Source organism: Berghia stephanieae, chromosome 1, assembly GCF_034508935.2.
Source record: "Berghia stephanieae isolate SIO BIC M18660-M18661 chromosome 1, UCSD_Bste_1.3, whole genome shotgun sequence".
In the NCBI taxonomy this organism is placed as follows: Eukaryota; Metazoa; Mollusca; class Gastropoda; order Nudibranchia; family Aeolidiidae; genus Berghia; species Berghia stephanieae.
The window spans coordinates 129,321,863-129,349,362 of record NC_088360.1 but is presented as its reverse complement, the minus strand read 5'-3'; the positions used below and the strand labels follow the sequence as shown (position 1 = coordinate 129,349,362).

At 36.1% G+C, this 27,500-nt stretch overlaps 2 protein-coding genes across 10 annotated transcripts in view; one reads left to right on the top strand and one right to left on the bottom strand.

The window, feature by feature from the left end:
• LOC144963145 (tubulin-specific chaperone E-like) overlaps nucleotides 1-9,248 on the bottom strand; it is an 18,059-nt gene extending 8,811 nt beyond the window's left edge. The window contains exons 1-5 of one of the 2 annotated variants that reach the window (XM_078896846.1): nucleotides 8,970-9,248; nucleotides 6,107-6,217; nucleotides 2,796-2,880; nucleotides 2,024-2,221; nucleotides 421-609 (exon numbers count right to left, since the gene is read on the bottom strand). In XM_078896846.1, the coding sequence (XP_078752972.1) occupies nucleotides 421-609; nucleotides 2,024-2,221; nucleotides 2,796-2,880; nucleotides 6,107-6,217; nucleotides 8,970-8,988 (602 nt within the window). In that variant the 5' untranslated portion in view covers nucleotides 8,989-9,248. Of the gene's footprint in view, nucleotides 1-420; nucleotides 610-2,023; nucleotides 2,222-2,795; nucleotides 2,881-6,106; nucleotides 6,218-8,818; nucleotides 8,838-8,969 lie in introns of those variants that run through there. The other variant, XM_078896847.1, reaches the window with a different exon arrangement.
• A 57-nt stretch (nucleotides 9,249-9,305) lies between these two features.
• The window catches only part of LOC144963144 (apoptosis-resistant E3 ubiquitin protein ligase 1-like), a 71,155-nt gene continuing 52,960 nt past the window's right edge, over nucleotides 9,306-27,500 (top strand). Inside the window, exons 1-5 of one of the 8 annotated variants that reach the window (XM_078896839.1) lie at nucleotides 9,306-9,348; nucleotides 9,750-9,906; nucleotides 12,703-12,978; nucleotides 14,936-15,131; nucleotides 16,726-16,955. In XM_078896839.1, coding sequence (XP_078752965.1) covers nucleotides 12,720-12,978; nucleotides 14,936-15,131; nucleotides 16,726-16,955 — 685 coding nt within the window. In that variant the 5' untranslated portion in view covers nucleotides 9,306-9,348; nucleotides 9,750-9,906; nucleotides 12,703-12,719. Of the gene's footprint in view, nucleotides 9,377-9,725; nucleotides 9,907-12,702; nucleotides 12,979-14,935; nucleotides 15,132-16,725; nucleotides 16,956-19,972; nucleotides 20,290-21,286; nucleotides 21,519-22,941; nucleotides 23,064-27,500 lie in introns of those variants that run through there. The other 7 variants (XM_078896837.1, XM_078896841.1, XM_078896840.1 and 4 more) reach the window with 7 other exon arrangements.

The following is a 27,500-nucleotide window of genomic DNA, read 5'->3' as shown; positions in this document are numbered from 1 at the left end:
AACAAAAGTAACTAAAGAGCGCCTCAGAGTCGATGTCAAGGTGCCAATATCAAATACAGTTAGACTCAGATAATAATAATATTTCATTCTCAGATATTCCAAATAATCTAAAAAATAAAACATAATTATTTCTATGTAACAAGATTGGTTATCTGTCAAAAAATAACTTGGTTAATTAAACATAGACAGGAATATTTAAGCTCATGGATGCAAAAGGAAAAATAGATCTGTTTGACCAAGAGCGCAGAGTGCACTGCCTCGCCTTTAACAAGATCTGCGTCGATTCTTGCAAGAGTTGGAATGGCACTTAACTTTAACAAACCGATGATAACATTTTAACAATTCTTATCTTTTTTTTGGTGTGTGTTTTGGTAAATATTATACGATAGCAAACTATTTAGAAGAAAACAGAGCACTCACCTAACATTTAAGTCTTTTAGATGTGGTATTTGTTTGACAATTTTAGCAACACTTTCCCAGGACGACAACAAATTTCGTGTCAAATCTAGGTCCACGATTGATGGGCACAACTTGCCAAATTCTAAAGAGGGACCGGCACCATAAACATTCATATTGTAAAAACCCACTTTCCTCAGCCGGTTGAAGGTGCTGTTGGTGAATGTAAAAGAAAATAGTTAAATATGTTATCATCAATATTGATTGAAATATTCAAAACCTATAAATGACATTAATAAAAATATCATGGTAGACCAACCAGAAGGAATATGATTGGTTATGGGAAACAGTGCTTAAAAGATGCGTGGAGAAAATGTGAGATTGATGCATTTCAAATAATGAGTTTGAATCAAAATTTGAATAGATAAGTTTCAAAAGTTAGTGGATGCACTTTTAAATCCACAATAACTCAGACAATAATGGAATGGAACAGCCTCCCACCAGAGATTATAGACATTGAAAAAAGTGACAAATCAATTAATCCAGACTTTTATTATTACAGACAGGAAGAAATACAAATTGTATAAACATCTGAAGCGATGGGCAAAGTGTCTTTAGTAGATTAAGGCATTGAAAAATGTGTTTAGGAAGACATAATTATAACTGAGAGTCAGATGAAGGTTTTTGATGGCCTGGCAATATGTATCAGTATCCTAAGGATTTTGGGAAGCAGCTACTCTTACATACATAAGTAAAAACATGAAGGTTATTACTCTTCAATCTATGACAGCTTTTTGGAGTGGCATTTCTCTGAAATATTCTTAGGTTTAAGTGGTGAATTGTCATTTTAAATTTTATTGAGAACTGTGAGCCTCAATATAAGGCTTATTTCAGGATGCATCCACAGTTATCAAATAGTGACATAATATTATTATTATTATCATTATAATTATCATTTGATATAGTGCCATTATCCACAAATAGTGCTCAGAGGTGCTTTACAATAGTTTTTTTTCGACTACAAAATCACCACAACAGTCACACACATATCTTTTTCGAAGTTCACATAGAATCACGAGAAGCAGAATGAAAAAGATTTGTTTTTAAATGCCGTTTAAAGACTGGTAGACTTTCACAAGTAGGTCAACTTCACATTTGTCAAGTAGGTCAACAACATCATTGTGGACACGCAAAAGTGCTGTTTCTGTGATGTGTGACAGCTTAAAGGTGGATTGAAACAGTATGCAGATTGTTGAAATTTATGTAGTCATTGAGACGTTTGACAACGTAATACACTTCATAATTCTTTATAGATAGATCAAGTTTTTCAAACATACTTTGATAGTTTCTAGAACGATTCTTATGGTGTGATTAGGAAACCTACCTTCCCCCCCCCCCCCCCCCCCCCCCCCATCCCCACAATAAAAAAAAAAGAACCCCCTCCAAAAAAAAACAAAAAATCAAAACAAAAAAAACAAAAACCCATAAAGCTTGGCAGCAGAAATCAAGTATTCATAAAAGCATACAAAAATAAAAATTAACAACTTTAACTCTCAAACTTCAATCATTTTATAATACCAATTACCACTTATTACTATCTAAGACTAATTTCTGCCTACATACAAACCTTTGCAATTTGTTGACTTTTTCAGCCCCAACCATTTCAACGACAGTCTGGTTGAACTGATCATCCAACACAAACAAATCTTCCGAGTTGACACCACCAGTACCTTCTTTCAGACCATAGCGTTCCTGTAGGGCTTTCAAGATCGTTATTCCCAATTCAATCTTTGAAGGACGAATGAAAGATCCAGATGTAGGAAGCCTGGAATGAAAAAAACATTTTACTATTATACAAAATTAAAGAACAGAATGAAATTCCTTTATTCATACTCAAGGAGAAATGTGATTGTAGAGTATAATTCCAAGTGAAGATTTGATGCAAGTGCAAGTGAGCTTGGTTGAAGTGAAGCTCAAGGGCAGACATCTGGGTGATTTGGACTCAATTTCAGAACCTTTAGTGTACTAAAAAATCTATTCTGCAGTGCCCTTTAATCATCATGATTATTTCTGGGAAGTCACCTAGGGCCTTTCGTTTAAGAGAAAATGTAATGTTCACTCTTATTTTCTCAAATATGTTTATGGAAAATCCACTTGCCAGTATCAAGCCTATAAACAATATTAAGATGCTCTACAGACTATTAGGAAATTCCACAATTTTTTTCTTTTCCACTTGGATATGCACATCGACAGACATTCTCAGTCTGCCTGATTCAGTCAATTTATATGAAGAGAGGAGAAAGACAATATTTTTAAGATTTAAGTTTCATGTGTTGTCCATTGTCAAATAACATAATATTTTAGTCGAAAAAAACTATCATATACATTTTTAAAAATACCTTGTTTGAAAATATTTCTTGCCTTGATGAACCCCATCGTGCTTTCCCCTGCATTGATCATCCCAATCTACTCCAAGCCATATACCTGAATCAAACAAAATACATTTACTAAATTGATTCTTTTCCACAATCAAGAGTTACATCCAATTGTATGATTCAAATATTATGTTTCATATCACATTAATATCGACAAAACAATAAATATGAACATTTATACAGTGCATTTCCACGGATTAACCATGCTCGCATTCAATGCACTTCACAATATTGCATTTATTCCCCAGCAGATGGAACTATATATCCATTTCATACAGTACGAGTCACCTGTCAGGTGCCCCTTTTGTACTAACATTAACACTCTTACAATTTCTCTCACTGCCTGTAGACTGGTTCTCATTCTCACCCAAGTCGAGTGGAATAATGTGTGTCAAGTGCTTTACACAAGGACACAACATCAGGACCAGAATTTCCACTATCACTTCCACCCATCTGGCCACTGATCAGGCTTAACACTGCTTGACTCTTGTGACAAGACAAGACATTGTACCACTGAGCAATCAAGCTGAACATATGTGTCTAAAATGCTGATTACCTCAAAAGAAACAAATCATACAGACGCTAAGATAATTACTATCATAAGAACACATACTGCGGAATAAAAAGTTATTTGTAATTCATAGATGTCATTTAGGCTATTCGTTGAACCAAATGAATGGGCCTCAAATTAAGATGAGATAAGATAAGATGGACACTATTTGTGACCCTCCGCCTCGAAGCGGTATTAAGTCGGGATTTGGAAAACGAAGAAAACCGGTTTTAAAGTGGAAATGGTCAAAATGATCAAATTTCAGTTTTTGGTTGTTTCAGAAACTACAATCATTTTTCTATATGAAAACATAATCATTCAACATAAACAATGACGATAAGTTATATAAATTTCAAGTTTAAAAATGCAACTATCAGTGACACATTCAAAACGAGAGTTGACTTTCTCTCAGAGAGCCACCCTTTCCAAGGCTTAGTAATACCGAGTCTTTTTCTCCACTTATAAGATGTAAGATATCACAGCAAAGGGCGTGTCTTTATCTATCTCAGAGAAAGCATGACTGTTTTCACAATTTCATGGTTCAACCAATAATGAACTTTAAAAACTGTAAACAAGTCTAGGTTTTTCCCTGACAACCTTACAAATGAATGATTCTGATTGGTCAACGCTCATCACATGCGCTGTGGCTGTAGACCATAATGCTCGGGCGATGCTTCATGACGTCAGCATGCGTGTGTTACATATGTGTGTGTTTGTGCATTTTGATACACACCACGTTCTATTATCTCTTTGTCTAGCTGCATCGAGGTGATGGTCCTCCTTTGTCCCTCTTTTTTTATTCATGAAATTATAGGACATGCTAAGACTTAATAGGACAAAACAGTTGCCTAATCTTACACTTACAGAGATTGTTGTAGGATAAACATTTAATTTTAAGTACAAAAGCAGAACAATAAATAGAGCCTTCAACAATTAATGAACTCCCGATGGAAATACGTATAACTAAAAAATTAAATGGATGGATAGATAAACAGACAGAAAGACAAACCTATAAATGGATAAATAGATAGGTCGATAGATAGATAGATAGATAGATAGTAGATAGATAGATAGATAGATGAAGAGGGGAGAGAGACAAACAGAGAGAGAGAGAGAGAGAGAGAGAGAGAGAGAGAGAGAGAGAGAGAGAGAGAGAGATGGATGTTCGTTTTGTCGTGCTTTCTTTGTATACTGAAAGAAAGGAGGAAGGGTGGGGGGGGGTCTTTTTAGACAATGAACAATGTGGGTGAACGCTAAGGACAACTTGAGAGATTCAATAACATGTTTTCATGTAAGTCACTACACAATAAGCCCCACCCCTCCTCCTCAAGCTGTCATCTGACTCAAAATGGAAACAATGCAATGATTGATTTGACCAGCCCATTTCTTTAATTGCAATCTCTTTGGTCAATATGTTTCCAGTTGATTGACTATGACTTACTTTGTAACAAAATGCTTTCTTTAAACTATCCCTACAATTCTTTGCTCCGCCACCATCCCTTTCTTCATGTCTACCTCACTCTCTCCGTCTCCCTTTTGTTTCTTTCACACATACACACACAAACACACACACACACACACACACACACACACACACATACAATTATACAGGTTTCAATCTTTATTCTATTTCCCTCGCGTCCTCTTAATGCACAAGCAGTCTCTCTCCCCTCCCCCTCTCGCTCCTCTTTTTCTCTATATCTCTCTCTTTCTTTCTTTCTCTCTCTCTCTCACACACACACATGTGTGTGTTTGTGTGTGTGTGTGTGTGTGTGTGCGTGCGTGTGTGTGTGTATTTTACTCTCTCATTCTATCTCTTCCTCTCTAATCCTCTTTCTTGATAATTCTTTCCCTGCCCACCCGGCTTCACGTAGTTTCAAAACTGTACTTTCAAATTATAAAACCTTCTTTAACTTTTGGCATTTTGAAATCGTATTTTCTCTATTAAATAAGACAAAAATTTCACATTAATATCACATTAATAATACATTATTTCATTGATTCTTTATTCAAATATCAAAAATTCTCGAAAAAGTGAGCAATTGTCGGCATTTTTTTTCCCAGTGTTTTATTTGTTTAAGAACATCTTACATAATAATGAATAACTACAAAAGTAATTATTGGATTGTTTCAAAAATGTGTATGTACATTATTAGATGTATAATCTAAGCTCATGCCAAATTTCACTATTCTCGTCAAATTTTCGATGCCCGTATCTAAGGAGTTATCTTTGCCCATTGATTTGACTGTGCGTGAAAACGGTGCCTCACTTCAAAGTCGATTTTCTCAAAATTTGGTTTTCACACTCCCCTACTTCAAACGGTCATATCTCGGCAATGAATGATCAGAATTGTATAAATTTGGTATCAAATTTTAAAGCATAAAATAAGCTATGATTGGGTACCAAAAACCCAAAATTGAAAAATCCGACTTAATACCGTTTCGAGGCGGAGGGTCACATTTATCCACTTCTGGAAATTTACATCGGGTATTGCCATAAACTAATGAATTTCTGAAAATAATTATAATAACATTAAATTTAAAATCTTTAAAATGTGAGCATATGATATGAAGAGATGTGAAACATTTCACTGAGAAGTAAAAAAGTACACATTAAACCACACAAACACCAAAACGATGAAATAATAATAATAATGAAAAAAGACATAAACTATGGAAGTAATATAGTAAATATTAATAATGAGGAGAGGTTAATTAGACTCACCATTTGTGGACTGGACTTCCCCAATATATTTCACATTCCCAATGTAGCTCTCACTTGACACCCTATCTCCAACCCGTAGTTCAGAACCATCTTCACGTAGTATTTCTTCCACTTTAAGCAAAGTAAAGACAGGTTTGTGTAAATAATTGAAGTATTGATTATCTTAATAATAAAATGACGATGATGATGATGATGATCCTCATTATAATTATTATTATTGTCATAAATATTATTATTATTTCATTCCTCTTCTTCTATGTATAATACAGAATTTATAAAGCTGTTATCGTAATACACAAGTATCATAGTCTTTAAGTTAAAAAATAGTAAGTTAAATAAGTCACCAAGTATTTGATCATAATAAGTCACCAAGTATTTGATCATCTATCTACTACAGTCCATTCTGGATAATCGCAACTTGGTTAATCACAAAATTTCCCAGGAAACGGAATATATTCTATACAAAAGTCACAGGTTAATTGCAACAAACTTCGGTTAATCACAACACATTTTCGCCCTCAAAGAGAGGTTACTTCAAGAAATCAATCAAAGTATGTTTAAATTTCATCATGGAAGAAATTTTGACAAGTTGAAAAATCGAAAGTGTGCGGGATTTAATGATACAGTAGTGTGTCACCACTCTAATAGAGACAAAAGAGGGCAGGCTTTGCAGTATGGGTTTGTGATGTCATCTGTGGCCATGAAATAAGAGGTGAGGGGGTGGGTATAGTCTTTACAAAATGTAGAAAATGACAGTTGTAAAGAGAGACTGAGTGATATCTTTTGTTTTCGGATTGACAACTGTACATTGTGACCAACGAGTTTGGTTTGAGCTCATTGTCTCTCATCACAGTTAATCTCTTTGACTCTTACAAAGGTTGAGAACAAAAGAGTGAAAGTGAAATAAATCTGAATAAGATGTCGACTTGCACCTCATATATGCTTTTGCTTGACAAAATCTATACTGGGCTGCCATATGGTTTTTATTTCAATCATATTGATTGCTCAGTCTGTGGTGGACTAAGAACAATGTTTACCACAACTAGTTTGAGTATACAATATATGTGTAAACTGTTGCAATAGTTGACTGGAAACTCAACTATGGTTAATCGCAACATTTTTGCTGATCCCAAGGTGTTGCAATTATCTGGAGTGGACCGCAATACTAATAGTAATAATAATACCAAAATAAGAAACAAATCGCTGTACAAAAAATGCGAAGAAACACCGCCTCAAATTTTGGAAACAAGATGGAGAGTATTTGGATATATCTTAAGGAGAGACAGAAACATTCCAACTAATAAGGCAATGGTGTTATTCTTTACACCAAGCAGACATAACAAACACAAAGGCAGACCCATAACAAGCATATACATCATGATAAATAAAGACCTTAGGCACCTAGATGAAACACTAGAACTGAGATGCGAAACCAAAAAGGATTTAGAACACCTGAGATCCATCAGGGGAGAGAAGCTGCCAAAGCGTTCCAGTCCAAAGATTAGGAGGCGATTGACAATAAGTCAATAAGTCAGGAAGGGGAGGTCTTCCGAAAGCTCCTCGTGCTAGAATTTCTTTAAATTTGTATTTTCACCGCAGATCTTTTGCCTTGCGTTTATTTATTCATTTTGTCAATATATAGTAGTAGCATTCTAAATACTAAAACAAACTTTGATAGATTGGTGAAAGTTTAAACTTTCCTAATGTGACCATTGTTTTGGTTTTCCATCGCCATTTTGTTTTGTGAAGTATTGAAAGCAGTCCTAGGTTTTTTTCTCTTTTCTATTACTATTAGGGTTAGCTCGAGATCGGAGGCTTTTTTTTCTATTAGAGTTAGTCATAAGTCTTAGTCTTAATAAAGGTGCTAGGGTGTAAGTGTATGTTTTTCCTATTAGGGTTAATTAAAGGTACTACTAGGTTTTATTTTTCCTTAGGATTAGTTGAGGGAATATTAGATTGGCAGTGTCTACGTACACGGTAACCGGGCACCTAGCCTCAGGATCTACGTACATGGTAACTCTGGTAACTGGTTTGCCGCTACAATACAAGCAATGGATGGAGCTCGCTCTGTATGTGTGTGTGTGTATGTGTGTTATTTTAAAAAAATCAAACAATACAATATAATCCATTAAAGGCGAGATTCAAGGTTACCATGTATGTTACTGTTACCGTGTACGTAGATCCTGAGGCTAGATGCCCGGTTGGTAAAGAAAATATTCCTCTTTATAACGAAGTTTGGCATCTTTAATTGAACCCCCCTAAAACTTAGTAAAAGCGAACGGCAATTTCCACTCACAACTTTCTTATGGGCGAGTTGGGTCACAATTTGATTCCCTCTGCTGCTGCTCACTAAACTGCCTAAAGTTACAGTGTACGTAGACACTCCGTTACAGTGTACGTAGACACTCCGTATTAGATTTGTTTCCCTTAGCCTTAGCCGATGAGCTTTCGGAAGGCCTCCCGTGGCCGTGATACAATGCAATTGCAATTCTAAGTCTAATTTTGAAATTGATGCTATTCGCATGGGCAGGACTGATTTATGGATAATATAAAGGAAGGTTTTGACTGTTTCAAAGCTTGATATTTGAGAGTCATAAGAATAAAAAGCAGCTGAAATACGAGAAAGTGAATCAGCAATCTAAATAAAGCCGACTGAGTCAAGTGTAAGTGTAAGCTCTAGACCTAGACTAGACCTAACCACCCATAGATTACCTTGATATTGTGTGTAAAGTGCTGTGGGCAAGAGTCAGAAAAATACTCAATTAAACTTCAATCTGTTATACAAATATTATTATCTTATAATCAATTGTAATAAATAAAACAATAAATGAAATTGCAATACTTTTCTCCATATAATACATACATTTTTCGGTAGAAGCCATCTTTTGTAAACAAACACGAAAAGACGTTCTCTGCCTGTATCGATTGAGATCGAGTATTCTTATAGTTGTAGTCGTACACAATGTAAACTGCAAAATTCGACCCCTTCAACATAATTCCAAGTAAAATCGTTCTCAATGGATACAATTTGGTAACTAAGATGAAAATTAGAAATTAGAAACACATTCTGATCAAATTTTCCGGATAATAACTATGGTCAAATAATGGAGAAAATAATATGCTTTTTACCTGTTGACGAAACAAGTATCGATCTTGGATTTAATCCTAGTTTTTGTTTTACAAGCGGAAGTAAACAAACATTTCTAGTTTTAGATCTGAGTTAGTAAGAAGTTAGCAGAGAAGCTAACGTTCTCTGAATATGAAGTTTGAGTTGTTTTTTTTTTTTTTTGTTTTTTTGTGTGTGTGAGCTTTTGAGTTAGGAATAGGAACCTTAGGAATATCCTTTCTCATAATGAAAGCCCAACATTTTGTATAAAGAATTACGTTAATTTCACCAATCTATTGTTATATGACTTGGAGACTTATATTGATATTTTATTGTCATTTCATTAGTCAATATATCTAGACTCAGTCGCCCAATCTTGCCCCATGCCCCATCAAGTTCAATTAATGACTAAGACACTAAGATATAGGCTCTAGATCTAGCATTTAAATGACATCAATTTAAAAAAGATTAGATAGTGAACATTTAGCATGTAAGTAATTTTGAGATTTACAGGTCCCATCTACTCTACCAATCTAGGTCTAGCGCTTTTCTTTGGCAATATTGTGATCAGACATTATTCTAGCAACTTAGCAACGTCTTTTAATCTAATTATTTTTGTGGATTTTATTCTGCAATATGAACAATTGGACTAAGCTAAAAAGACTGAAGACACCTGGCTCGTTTCTTTGATGTTGTAAGTAGTGTAGTCGTAGTGTGTGTGTGTGTGTTGTTATGATGACAACAAGACCTATGTTGTCTATCAAATATCACCCCCCCCCCTCCCCCGGCTTGTGACAAATACTCTTTTAAAAGTTAATAAGGTATTCATTAACAATGAACGACATGGTCTTGTACTACCAAATTGAAGTCAGAAATTTTTGGTGAGCATATTCACTTTGTCACTCCTATGTCACTGTAAAGCGTCCGGAACCGGCCTACAGCCTATAGCTGGATATTTGCACTTGATAAAGCAAATATTATTGTAGTATTTCTATTATTGTTATTATTATTATTATTATTAATTTTTTTTTCATTTACTTTTTTTTGTGTGGCATTATTGCAGACAGAAATATGAAATATTAAAGTTTAAGATATGATTGGACATTCAATCTTGGACTTTTCACAATTCTTTCTGTGTTCACAGAATGTATCGTGACCATGGCCTACTAAAAGAGTCAAGGCCTTATCGCACACATCTTGAACCGAGTTGGTTAAGGCCATTGACTAGCGCTGTCTAGTGTGTAGGTAGTGTGTTAGTGAGATTTACTAAAGACCGGTATGCAATGGGCAGTGGTGTAAGAGGCAAGTTGTAATTATTTATCTCATTAAACGTGTCGGAGGGATGATTTACTAATAAATAGCCTATAATATAAATCATGACGAGATGACAAATTAAGCTTTGTATAGAAATAACTATACACAACACTTTATTTGAGATGAACTAAAAATACAACAACGAGAGAGAGAGAGAGAGAGAGAGAGAGAGAGAGAGAGAGAGAGAGAGAGAGAGAGAGATTCTCATTAAAGTAATCTGACTTTTGGGGGATTTTGTTTGTTTCTTTTATACAGTTACTGTAGTGGGCAGTTTGATAGTCAACACTGAACTTTGATGAGTAAAAACGAACATAATTTTGTGGAAAAGAAGCACCTCAATGTGATGGCAGTAGAGGTAGTAGTAGTAGTTCAGTGATGCCAATACTCCGATTTCACCGGGAAAAAAACTCCGGTCTGGAGCAAAAAATTCCGGGTTCCCGGCAACTTCCTTCAAATTCCGGTGAGGTCAATTTGTTCCAAGGATACATCATCACTACTACTACAACCATCATCACTACTACTACTAAATAACCATAAGCATTTGGTTGGTTCGATAAATAATCCTCTAACTACTACTACAACCACCACCACATCATCATCACTACCACGACTACTGCAACCACCACCACATCATCATCATCACTACCTCTACTACTACAACCACCAACACCACATCATTATCACTACCGCTACTACTACAACCACCACCACCATATCATCATCACTAACAACCACCACCACCACATAATCATCACTACCACTTCTACATCCAATACTGCAACATCATCTGAACTAACGGTAATACAACCACATCATCATCACTACAACCACAACTACAACCACCAGCACCACATCTTCATCACTACCACTACTACTACAACCACCACCACATCATCATCACTACACTACTACTACTACAACCACCACCACCACCACCACATCAGCATCACTACCTCTACTACTACAATCACCACCACATCATCATCACAACAACTACTACAACCACCACCACTACATCATCATCAATACCACTACTACTGCAACCACCACCACATCATCATCATCACTACCACTACTACTACAACCACCACCACATCATCATCTCAACAACTACTACAACCACCGCCACCACATCATCATCACTCTAGCACTACTACTACAACCAACACCACAACATCATCATCACCACCTCTACTAATACAACCACTACCACCACATCATCATCACTACCACTACTACTACAACCACCACCACTACATCATCATCACTACCTCTACTATTACAACCACCAACACCACATCATTATCACGACTGCTACTACTACAACCACCACCACCATATCATCATCACTAAAACCACCACCACTATATAATCATCACTACAAGCACTACCACTACTACATCCAATACTGCAACATCATCTGAACTCACTCTACTACAACAACATCATCATCACTACAAGCACAACTACAACCACTAGCACCACATCATCATCACTCATGGTAAGCACAATTTCATTTGATAAATATATAAAATTTTAAAATCCATCAAATTGAACGAAGCGAGAGAAAACAAAGCAGTTGTGACCAATGCCAGTTGAAACAAAGAATGACGTAAATTTGATTGCTGACTACACACTGTACCTAATGTGTAACGAATACAATAGCCTTAACCATACCGCTCAAGACCAGAGTGACACGGCCTGTATTATAGTTACGTCATGATTGTGACTAATATTTTATACAATATTGAATAAAAATAAATATAGTAGTTTCAAATAAGAAACCAGTTACGTAATAGTAATGCAGAATATTTCGGGCTCAAAACGCTTCCTTTGCCATGAACAAAACAGACCCCAATTAAATGGGTAATGCTTCAAACAAATTGAGTTAGAAAGGAGAAAAAGTTCTCTACTCATCTTTTCAGTACAAACAATAACGGAAAGTCACTTTTTATTCTTCTTTTTCTTGTGGAAACCTCCAATATTGTCGAGAACCACTCCACAGTTTGTAGGGTTTACATTTTAAACTTGTTAAAACACTGCGCATACTATTTATAATTTTAAAAAAAGATACATTTATGATTTATTGTAAAACTACACAGCTTCAGGCAGCTTATTGTTCACTTTCACTTGGGTTATCTTACAGCCATATTCTTTCTATTTCTATAATCAACAGGTAAACTTTATACAGCCATGCCAAGCCACGGAAGGATATCGATGTTCAGGGCAATAACACAAAGGAGACTTTTGGGTTTCTCCAACTGGTTTACAATGGCCTATGCAACCTGGGTTCGGAGATGCAAGATAGCTGGGTTGGTGGTTCTATTTTGTATAATGACCATGGTGCTGCTAAGTGGTCGAGGTGGAAATGGAAAATCGGAGGCAATTGAGGTGAAGGACTGGCTGTCAGAAAACAATCTAGGATACATCGAGGATGTTGTAGTCCAAGCAGGTATTGTTATTGACATCATTCAATATTTTTTTATGGGGTTTTGTGGTCTTGTGGTAATAATGACACTTGCCTTATGACCTGTAGGTTCCGGGTTTGAGTTTCGCTGTGGATGACACAAAGTTGAGTCCTTGGAAAAGGTTTTTTACTCACATTCTCTCACTGCACTAAGCTGCAAATTGTGTATCTGGCAGGTTACATCATTGTGTCTGTCAAAAACAAACCTAAGAGTGCCTTACGTGTATCACATCTCATCCTACTTGTTAAGTGTTGCGGTTGGCTTTGGATACTTTGTAAAGGACTTTGAGTATATTATTAATGTAAAAGGTTGTTTGAAAGAATAATTGGAAAAAAAATTTGCTTCAAGCACTTCACAGTGGGTTTCAAGCTAACAGCAATTCTTAACATGTAGGACATGACATGCATCAAGTAAGACACTATTCATGTTTTTTTTTATTCATGGGTCTCATATTTCCTCTATTTAGCGGAATTTTGCTATTTTTAGTCAACTGTTTTCCTTTGCACTTTCAAAAATCATTGTAAATAGTGTAAACAGGCAAGTTCCGTTTATTTGGTTTAGTCTGATTGCAAGAGCCTTATATCCATATTGGTTAGTTCTTAAATAATATTTAGTTAATTGATGTGTGTTAATAATTAATTGATATTCTACCAGTACTGCCTGTCACTGTCATTGATAGGGCATGTTGTTCCATTTTATTTCTGATAAAATGTGCATTCCGCATAAGCCTTAAAGTGTTCCTCTTTTTAAAAAATTCTGATTTGAGATCCATGATTATTGACAAAGGCAAAACTGTCACTGGCCAGTTACTCGTTTTACATCTGAGTATTGTGAGAAAATGTGAATAAAGAGCCTTAACCAAGGATTTAATCTTGCTCTGCCCACACTGGAACTTTAAAAAACTGAGACTGACAAGTCATATAAATTGAATGTCACACGACAAGGCACAGAGAAAATCATTTGTTTGGCTCGGGTACATTATATACAATATCTGCTAATTTCTAACAAATCTCCTTCTTGTAACTCGTATAGTGCTGTTGGGTAAAATAGACAATACTGGTAGAAATACAGTTTTTGTTTAAAGCTTTTCAAATAACTCCGGACATTCAACCCATTCCTGCCGTTCCAGGGTTTTTTGTTTATTTATGTCATGTGGTTTGAATTAAAAACATCTGAAAAAAGCCCTGATTTTTTTACTAAGATTAGAATAGAAGTGAATGGGACACAGCCATGAAAAGCTCTGATGCCCTAAAAAAAAAGGATAATTGATAGAAATGAAAGAAAATGGTGTATTATTCCCATCCTGTTCGGCAAGTGCTTTAACCATTATTAGTTAGCACAGCTACACTTTAAATCCACACCAATATATTATGTTGGCTCAGTTTTGGCCATTCTTGCCTTTGCCATTCCTTGGATACTGTAACCTTATATAGAGTAAATAATAATACCAGTCTGTTTTGAAGCAAATAGTCATAATGATATAGAAAGAAATCGAATGTAGCAATGAATGTCATCTGATGAAATATTTGAGTCTGAAACATGTCTTTTTACTTAAGCTGTTATATTTGTATTTAAAAAGTTGTCCATCAAAGCCACAAGGCCTATGGAGCCAGAGTTTATCATGGTTTCTAGAGCATCAAAATGACAATTGCGATTGCTTGCTTCCCTTTGGATAGACTGCCAATTTATTGCAAAGTACTTTCTGCCAGATCTAATACTCAATCACTGCTTGGGCTGACAGGGAGGGGGAGAGGTCAGAAAAAAAATCTTGACTTCAACTGGAATTGATCCCTTTGTGTTTGAAGCAGGTGCTCTACCAACTGAACTTATAGTATTGTTACCCCCTATTTTGTGTAAAACAAAGAAAAAAAAAGATTGTGTTTTATAAATTCTAGTGTCTTTTTATAATTTGAGTTATCTGTAGTTTTTTTGTTTCCTCAGGTGTTACATCACTGGCCGGAGTTCTACATGTAGAAAAATATATTCAAAATAATAAAAAATTATCTCGGACACTGACACGGGAACAGTATGGTTTATTAAAAATGGCTGTCAAAAAATTCTCCGAGAAGTATGAGCTAGACATGTGGTTGACAATGCATAGTTTTCATCTGGATATACCAAAAGACTATTTGAAAAAGTAAGCCTATTTTTTAGCTTTTGTGGAAGTGGATTATGACTCCTTTTGGGGCAACATTGCACAGCGGTATGGTCTTTGCATTAACACACAAGGTACTGAGTTTGACTTCCTGCGACTCTGTGTAGCCTTGAGTAAGTCATCTCACCCTATCTCATGTTGTGGTGCTACATTACGGCTGATGCCTGGGTAATTCCAGTCTTCCTTTGAGATAGATCCTAAAGACAAATTTTCCATTTGGGATGAATAAAGTGAATTTCATTTTTATTATTATTATTATTATTTATTTGTCTAGATCGTAGTTGTTGTTATCTAATTTCTAGATCCAGGAATGAAATTGAATACAATAAAGCCCATATTTTCACTCAGACGTGCTAATAAATTTATTCTTTAAGATCTATTAATTTATTTGTTTTGCAATCTTTTCAATTTTCAATTTATAGTGACAGTTTTAACTATTCTACAGTGTTGAAATTATTCATACTATAAAGCGCAGCTCTGGTTATGGAGCTGCTCCTTTTTTATCTATACATCCTATTTCCATTGTATTTTTATCTTATTGTGTAAATTATAACACCTCTATACAAAAAATTTACTTTTTGGGATGCAAAATATATATTATTATTATTATTATTATTTTATTATTATTATTATTATTATTATTATTATTATTATTATTATTATTATTATTATTATTTATTATTATTATTTATTATTATTATTATTATTATTATTATTTATTATTATTTTTTATTATTATTATTTTAATTTTTATATATATTGGTCTATGGATCTGGGTCATGTCTCGGTTTTTGTTGCGTTATTTTGCAAGTCTGTTTCAAGGTACTTTCTACCAAGTCCAACATACCTGGCTACCTAATGGTTGCTGGGTGCATGAGGGGAGTTTGCTCTGCTCTACTACTAATTTATGGGGGCCCTTAAAAATAAACATTGCCTTAACTTTTAAAAATAGATGGAGAATACCAGTTTGATGTGGATATGGGAATGAATAATGAAGACCGTTTCAGGATTAAATCCTCCTCCTCCTCCTTGTTGTTGTCGTTGTTGTTGTTGTTGTTGTTGTTGTTGTTGTCATCGTCATTCTTCTTCTTCTTCTTTTTCTTCTTCTTCTTCTTCTTCTTCTTCTTCTTCTTCTTCTTCTTCTTCTTCTTCTTCTTCTTCTTCTTCTTCTTCTTCTTCTCCTCTTCTTCTTCATTTTCTGTAAAATTAAAGCACTTGCACTTAATTAGCACAATGCTACTTCCATCGAATGATTGGGAGGGGGGGGGGGGCACAGTGTTTTAAGTAGAAAATGTCATAAAATAAGAGTTTAAAATATAGTTATGGCTTAAGTGTATTGACATTTTTGTTTTACTAGTTATAATAATTATGAATAAACTTTACAATCGCGTATGAAATGATTAGTCTTGATCATGTTGTTGCATTATTGTTTTTTTTCTCTGTTTGTTGCAACTCTAGATAGCCTTATACTCGAAACTTTTTTCCACATATGCTCTTTTATATGATATGAGGCCTTCATATAGTCACATATTAACAGCTATGATTGTGTTTGCAACACTGTCTTTTTTTCAATCAGATTTCAAGCTTTTGGAATATCCTCTGTGCAAAGTCTTTCAGGCAAAACGGACGCAGAGATAGAAGAGATTTTGTCCCATTTAGGGGTGACAAACGAGATGAAAGTGATGAAATGGATGGTGAAGCTTCATCATCTTCGAGATGATCTGTACGAAGGAAAGAAGGTTGCGGATACTAAAGCTTTGATTTATTACCTGAAGCAAAGACCTGGCAATAATTCGTCCTCTTTATGTAAGTCTTTAATTATAGTATTATGATCTTCTTCTTCTTCTTCTTCTTCTTCTTCTTCTTCTTCTTCTTCTTCTTCTTCTTCTTCTTCTTCTTCTTCTTCTTCTTCTTCTACTTCTTCTTCAGACAGGTTGATCAATGCTCTCTTTATAGTAGGGCTATCGACTCATAGACCGATTTTGGAATCTTGGTAAAGCCGTTTGTTCTTTCTGACCCTCTTGGTAAGCCAGTAGCGATTGGGTAGCTGGGTCTGTTGGAGTTGATAATGATAGCATTGCCAAGAGAGAGAGAGGGGGGGGGGGGGGAGGGAGATATATATATATATATATATATATATATATATATATATATTATATATATATATATATATAATATAAGAGAGAGAGAGAGAGAGAGAGAGAGAGAGAGAGAGAGAGAGAGAGAGAGAGAGAGAGAGAGAGAGAGAGAGGAGGGTAGGGGAGCGTTTTGTAGAACTGATTAGATTTTTTTTTTAATCAGAGAAGAAAAAACATGCTGGTGGACATTTACTTCATAACGTTTTACGAGAGACCCCAACCCAACAGCAACACTCAAAATGTTAGACAAGACATGATAAGGCGCTTTTACAGTTATTTTTTCGTCACAGACAACGCTGTTACTGACCAGGTACTCATTTTATGTGTGAGTAAAGAGTCTTTTCCAAGGACTTAACTTGGGTGCCTCCCACCGCGGGACCCGAGCATGAGACATACGCGTTACAAGCTGAGCGTTAAACGATTCTATATCATTATATGACTTGACCAGTCCGACTTGAGCTATAATACCCTCTGAATAGAGGTACATATTCAAATGTCAATTCTTTCGTAATGCGTTTGGAATTAATCGTTGGAAGGTGGTGATGATGATGTACGAATTAATTGTTTTTGTGTTATGAGATAATGGAAACGCTGTTGGGGAAAATCGATTCCATTCAAGAAAGGCAATGCAGATGCAAACAGCTGTACTGTCAGTATCTAACAAAACACGTTTTTTGTTTGTTTGTTTGTTTGTTTTGTGTTTTGGCCAGAAAATGTTTTACTTCAAATATTGGTCGATTAATTAAAACAATCTTCTACTTGTCACAAAAGTATCATACTTGATTTCAGTTTTGAAATGTTTTGTCAAGTTGGGGATCGTTTTGATTGATAATATTTGAAGTAAAAATGGAAAAAAAAGTGTTTTGACAGCGTATGGCAGTTTGGAGAGGGGTGGTTAAGAGGATCCGTCTTGTTTTTGAACGCACGGACAAGTCATATTGTTCGAATAACATTTGCATTTATTCGGACTCAAACGAATATCGAACGTCAACAAGCACCGATTTGGTGGTCATTTACCGTTTTATTTCTGAGTCTATTTGTATTTCTAACTTGCCTCTTTTTTAAATTTGTAAAGGGGGAGGTGGGATAGACTTTTTTTAAAGTATAAAATGTTGATATGCGACTGCTGTCATTTTCAAGTTATTTTCCCACTCGTGCTTCATTCAAGCTCTTGGATTCGTTGAAATAATAATTTGGTTTCGTTTATGATGTTGTGGTCTCATGGATTGATACTTGTCCTCCAACCCATGTGTCCCTGGTACTCATTTGAGGTTTTAGGTAAAGCTGTTTATTTACATTTTCTCAACATACCCAGGTGTTGATGAGATCCTTACCGGTAATCGCGCTGCCTCTGTCATAAGTATAATACCCTTGTAAGCCTTATGTCTCAATCTATTTGTTAAATTGTCTTTGTTGGCTCGGGACCGTTTGTAAAGCTCTTTGGGCACATTTGATGGATATCACGCTGTGTAAAAGTCACGTTTGCTGGTAATATTATTACAATGACCATGATTATGCATGATTAACCAGTAGATTTTTGACCAATCTAAACATGGAATTGGTGACACATTCACGCGTGCTCGGACAAACATAGTTGCTTATTTAAAAAAACAATAACGTAAATGATATCGATCTCTCTCTGATCATTAGTTTTATAGCGTAAATGGGTGACTAGTTATCACACGATTTTCTCGATCATATTAATAAACGTTTGTTTACACATACATTTCTGTGTTGGTTATTTTGATCTATTGGTTTTATTGAACATTAGGTATTTTATTTTGACACGTACCATTGATAGTAAAATCTGTGTAGTGTGCTATGTCTACCAATCACTGCCATTGTTTAGCAATGACTATCCCGCACAAATCTTTGGGCCTCTTTTTCGCACACGAAGTGCCCGAATTCGCGTCAAAATATGGGACGAAGCCGTTTCGTATATGCTATTTAAAAAAAAATTAATTACGACGCTGTTTATCGATGAATATGACTGAAAGTTGGCACACAGTTAGATAAAAAGGTCATTTTAGATTAGGTCAAGTGACAAAACTCGTGCGATTACCAGAAGACCGTTAAAAATAGATTTTTACTCTTTGGAGTAAAATATTTCTAAAACTACCGGGCGTGGAGGTTTTGTCGCTGACAAGGTAATACATGAACATTTCTTCGTTTTGGTTGTAAAATTTCATATGAATATGACGCGTACTTTTCCCGTATTTTACAAAACACCATCCTAATTTGCTCTTCAAGTTTCAATCTTTTAATCCATTTATTACGCAAGATACAACCAAAGGTCGAAAAAAAATGCCGAAAAAGCGTCCCATATTTTCGCGTTTTTTTTCCTCTTTGCGGGTCATCCACATAAATGACACCTTTGAAACTGCATAACTTGTTTATTTATGAACGGATTTTCAAAATTCAAAAACATTTTTACTCAGTGGAGATAGGGCTTTGCTTTTAGACAAAAATTTTCCTCAAAAAGAGAAAAAAAACATTTTTCATAGTCATTGCTACATTGTTTACATTATGACGATTGCCCGAAAGGCGTGGTTATCTAGGTGCCTATTTGTATTGAAATTAATTATCTCGCCAAAATTATTCGAAAAAGAAAAATTATCGATATCTGCAAGAGTGGCGTTTGAACTGCTAGGGTCTGCTTTCGAGAAAAGCCCGCAAACTTCAAACGAATGACATTATTTACTGTCTTCATGTGCGACTACTTTTATGTCGAGTGTTGCGTTACGCCTGTGAGGACACTGGCACCTCTCGCGGCTGATGGCAGACACAAGACACAAAGCTTGCGAGTTCTCCGCCGTTCTCTTCGGACCGCCCGCGTATGTGTGTCTTTGCCACTGGAAGCATTTACACACTCCTGTGTTTTGATTTTGAACAGCTATCCCTCGTCACGATTAAGGGATATCTACAAACATCGATGAGCGACCTTCATAATATTACAAAAGGATATACTTATACATTTTTGTTTGTATTATAGATATAAAAAAGTTCGTATTTAAACATAAACACTTATCAGGTTTAGATTAGGAGTGTTGAATTTTGTGTTTATTGATTTTTTTTTTTAAAAGGCGGTGTTATGTTCCCTTGGTAACGGTTATTCAGTGTAACTCCGTGGGGACGTTTTATCTGGTAATCATCACATCGGGATTCATCCAGGATGTCATTAACTATCGATCTATCTATCCCAGTGTTTTTGTCACGTGCCTGTTTTGACGCCTCTTGTCTGCATATAATGATAAATAGGTTATAAGATCGAAGCCATCGTTAACTTAAAGCCTGACACAAGAACCCACGAGGCCTTATAGTTTGACGTCATTTTTTTTTTAGGTTTTTGCACCGACCAGTGAATTGTAGTTATTAGTGCTCAAGAATTCTAGTGATCCCAGAGGTTGACCTATTGAATACAAATCACGATTTGTTTTCTTTGGCGGCCAAAGACTTGTCTTTCAACGTCATTTTTTGGTCAGTGTCCGGCAAAAAGTTAACGATGGCTACGAAAAGATCCGCTAAAACCATAGACACGCCGAATTGTGAGCCCTCTAGATTTTGATCATCGTTCAGTATTATTTTGACGCAGATGATCAAGATATTGAGTCTCACAATGCAATTGTTATTTTATGCGCCACTGTGTCGAAGCATAGTGAAATACGCTCACAATCTGAACGGCCGACGTACACCTATTTTGCAAGTCTGGTAAAATAAGGTGTCACGTGTTCATTGTTGTTATGGAAATACTCTCAAACTAATGCAAACTAGTATCCATTACAACAATGTTTAATCAAGCCCATAATTGTGCTCGGACTTACAAACATGTGCACTTCGGGAAAGGCCAATCAATCAGGCTGGTGATAAAAGGTAGTTTTTATAATTAAAATTCGCGATAGCTGATGTTTCGTGGCTGAAAAGGGTGGATGAGAAGGAATTTCTAATTTGTTATTGACCGGTATGTGTTTAATTAAAATAATCACCACTTCTACTTACCAGATCAATCGTGACAACTCACAAAACTAGACAAACCTTAAAGGTTAATGATCGCTCTTAGAAAATTTATTGAGAACAAATCACTCATATGGCTGTATAAAAACAATAATAAAGATCCCAGTGACGCCATCTTCATTAATTCTATATCTGGATCATATTATTCAAGTGAGCTTTTCGCTCTAAGGTATTGGATAATATTTCCTCGTTTCGTGATGCAGTCAAGATTGTAACTGAGGTAAGTGGTTTTATGAGATAATTGTATCGCTGTCCTTCAGGGACATAAACCCCATGAATCATTCCGGTTTCTGTAGAGTTAATTGAGAGTAGTAAAATTGCTCTGTGGACAGCACGCTGGTATATCGCAATTTACTCTTTACCAGATCCAACTATCCAATCATTTTTCGGTGAAAAGGAGAGTAAAAAAAAAAGTAAGGAGGGGAAGGCGCTCATAACCTTTACTAGATTTAGGATGAAATACTGGTCCTTGCGCTTTTTAGGCGCGGGGGGGGGGGAGAGAGAGAGAGAGAGAGAGAGAGAGAGAGAGAGAGAGAGAGAGAGAGGGAGAGAGAGAGAGAGAGAGAGTTAATTTTAGTGCTCTATTGTTTTGGATTGTTTGTATAGCCTATCGTATTACCAGATCTCCCGTAGGTACTGATTGCACTGTATGTCTGTTTCTCTCTCTCTCTCTCTCTCTCTCTCTCTCTCTCTCTCTCTCTCTCTCTCTCTGTATGTGTGTGTGTGTATGTGTGTTTTCACCCATTCCCATTTCCTAACACAATCATATATATGACATTTTATATAGACAAAACTGACGATTTATGCTCAAAGGGATCCGAAGTCAACAGTAACGTTCGGCATCATGAAGGACAGAGCATGACGTCAGTATGACACTAGTACCATATTCTTTTGTTTTTTTTTTGTTGTTTTTTTGTTTGTTTGTTTTTTTAAATTTCGACAGAGATAACCGTTTTATCTACCAACCACTCATTTTACACCACAGTATGGTGAGATAATTTAATTGTGAAGGCTCAACTATGTGCTGACAACAGCGGATTTGAACCCTAACTGTGTTTAGTATAAATCAATACATTTGATTTTGTGCTCTAGTGGTATGACCTTCAGCTTGTACCCCACAGAAAAGCATCAAAAAAGAAAACAAAAAACAAAACAAAACAAAAACAAACAAACAAAAAACACAACACATTATAGATCATCATCATGGCTTATCCCTCTTGGACGTGGCCTTCCCAACTGCCAACCGAAACAAGCTTCTGTCCTGCGCCATCCTTCCATATTCAGTCACCGGCTTATTCATCCATTCGCTGATGTCTTGTGACCATCTTCTTCTTGGTCTCCCTCTTTCTCTTTTACACTCCGCAAAGTATGCCCTCTAGAACTGAGCTATCGGGACCCAAATCATTTGATTTAGATGACATCCAACTTATCTAACATTCTTAGATCAGTCCACACGGAAAGAACTCCATTTAACTTCCAAGACAATAAACACAACATTTTTTAGGTGCTTGAACATCTGATTCACGCAAGTTTGATGGCCGAAAAGGGGATGAGATGGCTGAGTGGATAAGACATTACACCTGGTGAACCCCGATTCGAATCGCACTGTCGGCTTATTTTTTTTTCTCCTTTCCATGAACAAGAAACCCAGCCCCATTGGTCATTTTGCTTGGCTGCTCCTCGGATAGAGGCTGGCTTATCTCAACTTTTATTTTGCTTGAAACAATACTCTCAAGAAAAAGATCCCATTATGATAATTATAAAGGTAATGCTATTTTGTTACATTTTTGTTTGTTTCATTATCAATAATTGGTTCGGAATGCTTCTGGGAAATAAATAGATTTAAAAAAAACCCATAAACAAAGCAATGAAAAAAAATAGAAGGAAAGAAAAGAAAGGCAGAATACGATAGGGAATATGATATTGGACCGAAGTTCTTGGTTGATGGGTCTTGATAGCAAACAAACTAATGAATGTATATTACAAGTCTGATTAATGATCATAATATAAGAACGTAAACAATCTCAAATGCAGGACTGGTTCCAACACAATTCAATAATGACGGTAATGGGTTCATATAGGATATTGACCTTGTCAATGAGTGCTCGCAGACCCCCCTCCCCCAGCCAATCCATCAGGAAAACCGATTCTGGCCAAACACTGCTTTTTTTTTCAATGTGGCCAGGAAACGTATACTTCAAATATTGAACGATTAAAATATTTAAAAAAACAACAACAACAAAACTTGAGCATTTGTACAGCGATATATTCATGTTAGGCGATGTTACAATTTTCCCGACAGAGATATGATAACGCTGTTAACTGTTTACAGCCAGGTACTCATTTTACACCTGAGAGAATGTTAGTAGAGACATTTTTCCAAGGGCTCAACTATGCGTCGCTACTTCAAGCGGGGTTTTGAACCCAGTATCTTCCGATCCAAAGGCGAATGCTTATACCGCATGGCCGCATTTCTCAATTGCCAATTTAAAAAAAATATTAAACCCGAGACTTCAAAGAAGTTTTGAAATGTCAGGTTTTAGACATTTTGACAAGTTGGATGATTATCCTACTAATCGATCGATAATATTTGAATTGAATGTTTTTGGGCAAAAACGAAAAAAAAAAGGGGGAAAAAAGTGATTTGTGCTGTAGTTGATCCAGACGACACGGAAGGTGGATGAATGGCTACTTCAACCTTGGACTAATGGCAGGGAAAACAAACAATCAAGTGAATGAGCATGTACATACCAGAATACCCTAATATTGTTTTCTGAAGGACGCACCGGATCGAACTTATTGCACCGAACTTACTTGATTACAAAGGCTGAAATAATTTCTGTACTCTGCGGTACTCTGGAAAAACCCATATTTTAAAATTTGGCCAGAGAACCCGTGCATCAAATATCGATCGATTTAAATGACCCTCATCTTGGCACAAAACTCTCAAACCTGGAACTTCGAAGTCCCAGGTTTGAGAGTTTTTTGCCTAGATGAAGGTCATTTAAATCGATCGATATTTGAAGGACGAGTTTTCTAGCCAGATTTTAAAATAATATGGATTTTTACAGAGTACTGCAGTTGACTGTTATAATTAGTTTCCTTCCCTGGCGAACTCAATTTACATTTTTACGCCGCGATGAACAAAATCCAAGTTCAAGTTCAAATTCTTTCACACTCCTTCCTTGTCCTCCCCCCCCCCCCCCCCCCTTCCCTCCCCCATCCTCCTCTTCCTCCTCAAACCTTACTCCCAGGACAATTAGATCAAAACACTTTTACAAAATATAGCTTCTTTTCTGAGCAGGGGTTTTGTACTTGGTTTACCTTGGGTGCGTTTCCCCATTCTTCCTCCCGCCTTCTCCGCTGGTACCATCATGTCATTTGGATATTTTCCTTCTTAATTTGTGATCCATCGTCACAAAACGGTATTATGTCCAGATGATCAGGATACTTAAATTTAAATTTTAAGCCGTGTCGTATAAAATTTGCTTTTTCAATAAATGTCGTCATTGAATGAGAGAGAGAGAGAGAGAGAGAGAGAGAGAGAGAGAGAGAGAGAGAGAGAGGGAGAGAGAAGAGAGAGAGAGAGAGTCTTGCTGCTTTAAAAAAACAAACAAGAAAAAAATAGAGCTTTTTTTTAGCGCAATATCCACAAAATGTGCTCAGAGCGCTTTACAAAGGGCCCCTGACCAACAGCAACACGTAACGCGTAGATCTAGAACGAGACATGACGCCTGTAAGGCGATACATATAACAATGTTTTTTTTCCGACAGAGACAATGCTGTTAACGGCCAGGTACTCATTTTACACCAAAGTACAGTGAGAGAATGTGAGTATACTGCCTTTTCCAAGGACTCAACTGTGCGCTGAGCGAGGCTCGAACCCAGGACCTTCCGATCCGAAAGCGAGTGTCATACCACAATACCACATAGTCGTACACTTATATAATTGTACTATGAACTTTGTACATTTATGATTCATTTCGATTTTACATTGCCGTATTGATACATTTTTCCTGACATTCAAAGTTGTGTAAAACTGTCTGTGAATGATACAATGAAGAAAGCTATATGAGATTCTGTAATTATAAACTATTGTATAAGGCATTTAAAGGATAATTCATATTAAGCCTTTTGTAAGATAAGATAAGATAAGATATACTTCAGGAAAAGTAAAAATCCAAACTCTGATGATTCTCTAAACTCAATCTTCTTTATCTTGTTAATCCTGATGCAATTCCATATTGACACTTCGCGAAGTCTCAGGTTTCAGATCTTTTGCCAAGTGGAGGGGCATTTAAACCGATCGATATTTGATAGGACGAGTTTTCTGGCCAACTTTTTTTTAATATACACGGTTTTCAAGAGTACGGCAGTTAACTGGTTAAAATATCCACGGCCGCCATCACCATAAACAAGGGGGGGAATGGGTTCTCTATAATCTTATCCAGACAAATTACCCCGGCACGCGATCGATCTATCCGTTAGCATCCTCCATTCTTAGGGACTTTGCGTGACGGGTTGTTGTTATGACTGAGCTATAACATCCACCGTTTAACGGGGACCATGTCCGGGATCCACTGGGGATTTAGGATTTTGGCTAGGCTCTGGCACGGATGTCGTGAAATGGATCATCTTTCCTGTTGTTAGATTCTTTTTCAGAGCCATTCAGCCCATGGAGCCGGCGTTTATCCCGGTTTTTATTTTTATAGCGTGAAACGGACAATAGCATTTGCTTGCTGCCTTTTGGAAAGGACGCTATCCTTTGTAAATGATCTTTTGGTTTCAGAGTGATCACATCTTATTTTTTAAATCTAAATATATGCTGGTCGTCAATACAGATCATCCATCCTCACTCTTTTACGTCCGTAATCCTTTGAATCTGTCTCTACGTCCTGCTACTAAAATAGTTATGCCACCTTATGATCCAATATATAACCACCTATTCATTATTAGTCCTCCGAGAAACTGGTTACAAACACTATTAAGGATTTTGGAACCGGAAAAGTATTAGGTCTGACGTCACGACTTTTCTTCCCTATTAACTATTCGTCTAGTCCATTTTGATCAGGTTTGGTCACAGAATATGTGCCTGTGCTATTCACGTTTGTTCCAACGCGAACGTGCAGTTTTCATGATCTGGTGGTTTAACCTTCGGCTTATGACTAGGAGGTCCCATGCTTGATCCTCAATTTGTGAAGCGCAAAGTTGAATCCCTAAAAAATAATAAAGCGCTTTACTCGCACTTTCTCACCATATTCGGGTATAAACTGGGTACCTTGATGTTAATATCGTTGAGCCCAATCAGAGTCCTGCATGTTAAGTGTCGCTGTTGGCTTGGGATTCCTTATAAATCAATGTTATTATATATAGTGTATTGGATATTGCCCTACATAGAAGATAACATGAAAATACTACTTCTGTTGTGTTTACTACGACTACTACTACTACTACTACTACTACTACTACTACTACTACTACTACTACTACTACTACTACTACTACTACTACTACTACTACTATTATTATTATTATTATTATTATTATTATTATTATTATTATTATTATTATTATTATTATTATTATTATTTTACGTGTTATTATTACTACTGCTACTACTACCACCACCAGACATTATTTTGTGCCAGACTAGCGTCCTATCTCTCTAGTGGCAAACAATTGTTTACTTTTACGGAAACTTCAACTAACTTCTAATCCATGATCCTTGTCGGTTTTTATTGATAAAACTAAATATCACAATATAGATGTTTTAAATCCAAAAATATTATAATTCTACCTTATCTCGATGAAACACAATTTTTGTTTTTCATTTTCTGTATCGTTTTCAATGACCTACCTTTAACTTATCGGAATCTTTCAATACATCACTCTTTAAAAGGTTTCCGAGTCCAATGTTGAAGTTTTTTTTTCCTACAAATTTCCATCTTAATCGATTGCTTTTTGAAATTAAAACTTTCTGGCCATTTGTTTGTTTTTGTTTTTTGTTTTTGTTGTTTTTTTGTTGTTGTTTTTTTTTTGGGGGGGGGGGGGGGCAAGTATGTTTAGTCCATAGAGTCAGATTTCCTCCATGGTTTGGTCAGAATATGGCGGAATAATCGGAGAAGCTTTAAGATTGACAGGACAGTGATTGGATGTGTCTGCGAGGATGAGTGTCGCACCCCTCATAGCTGTTGATGATGAT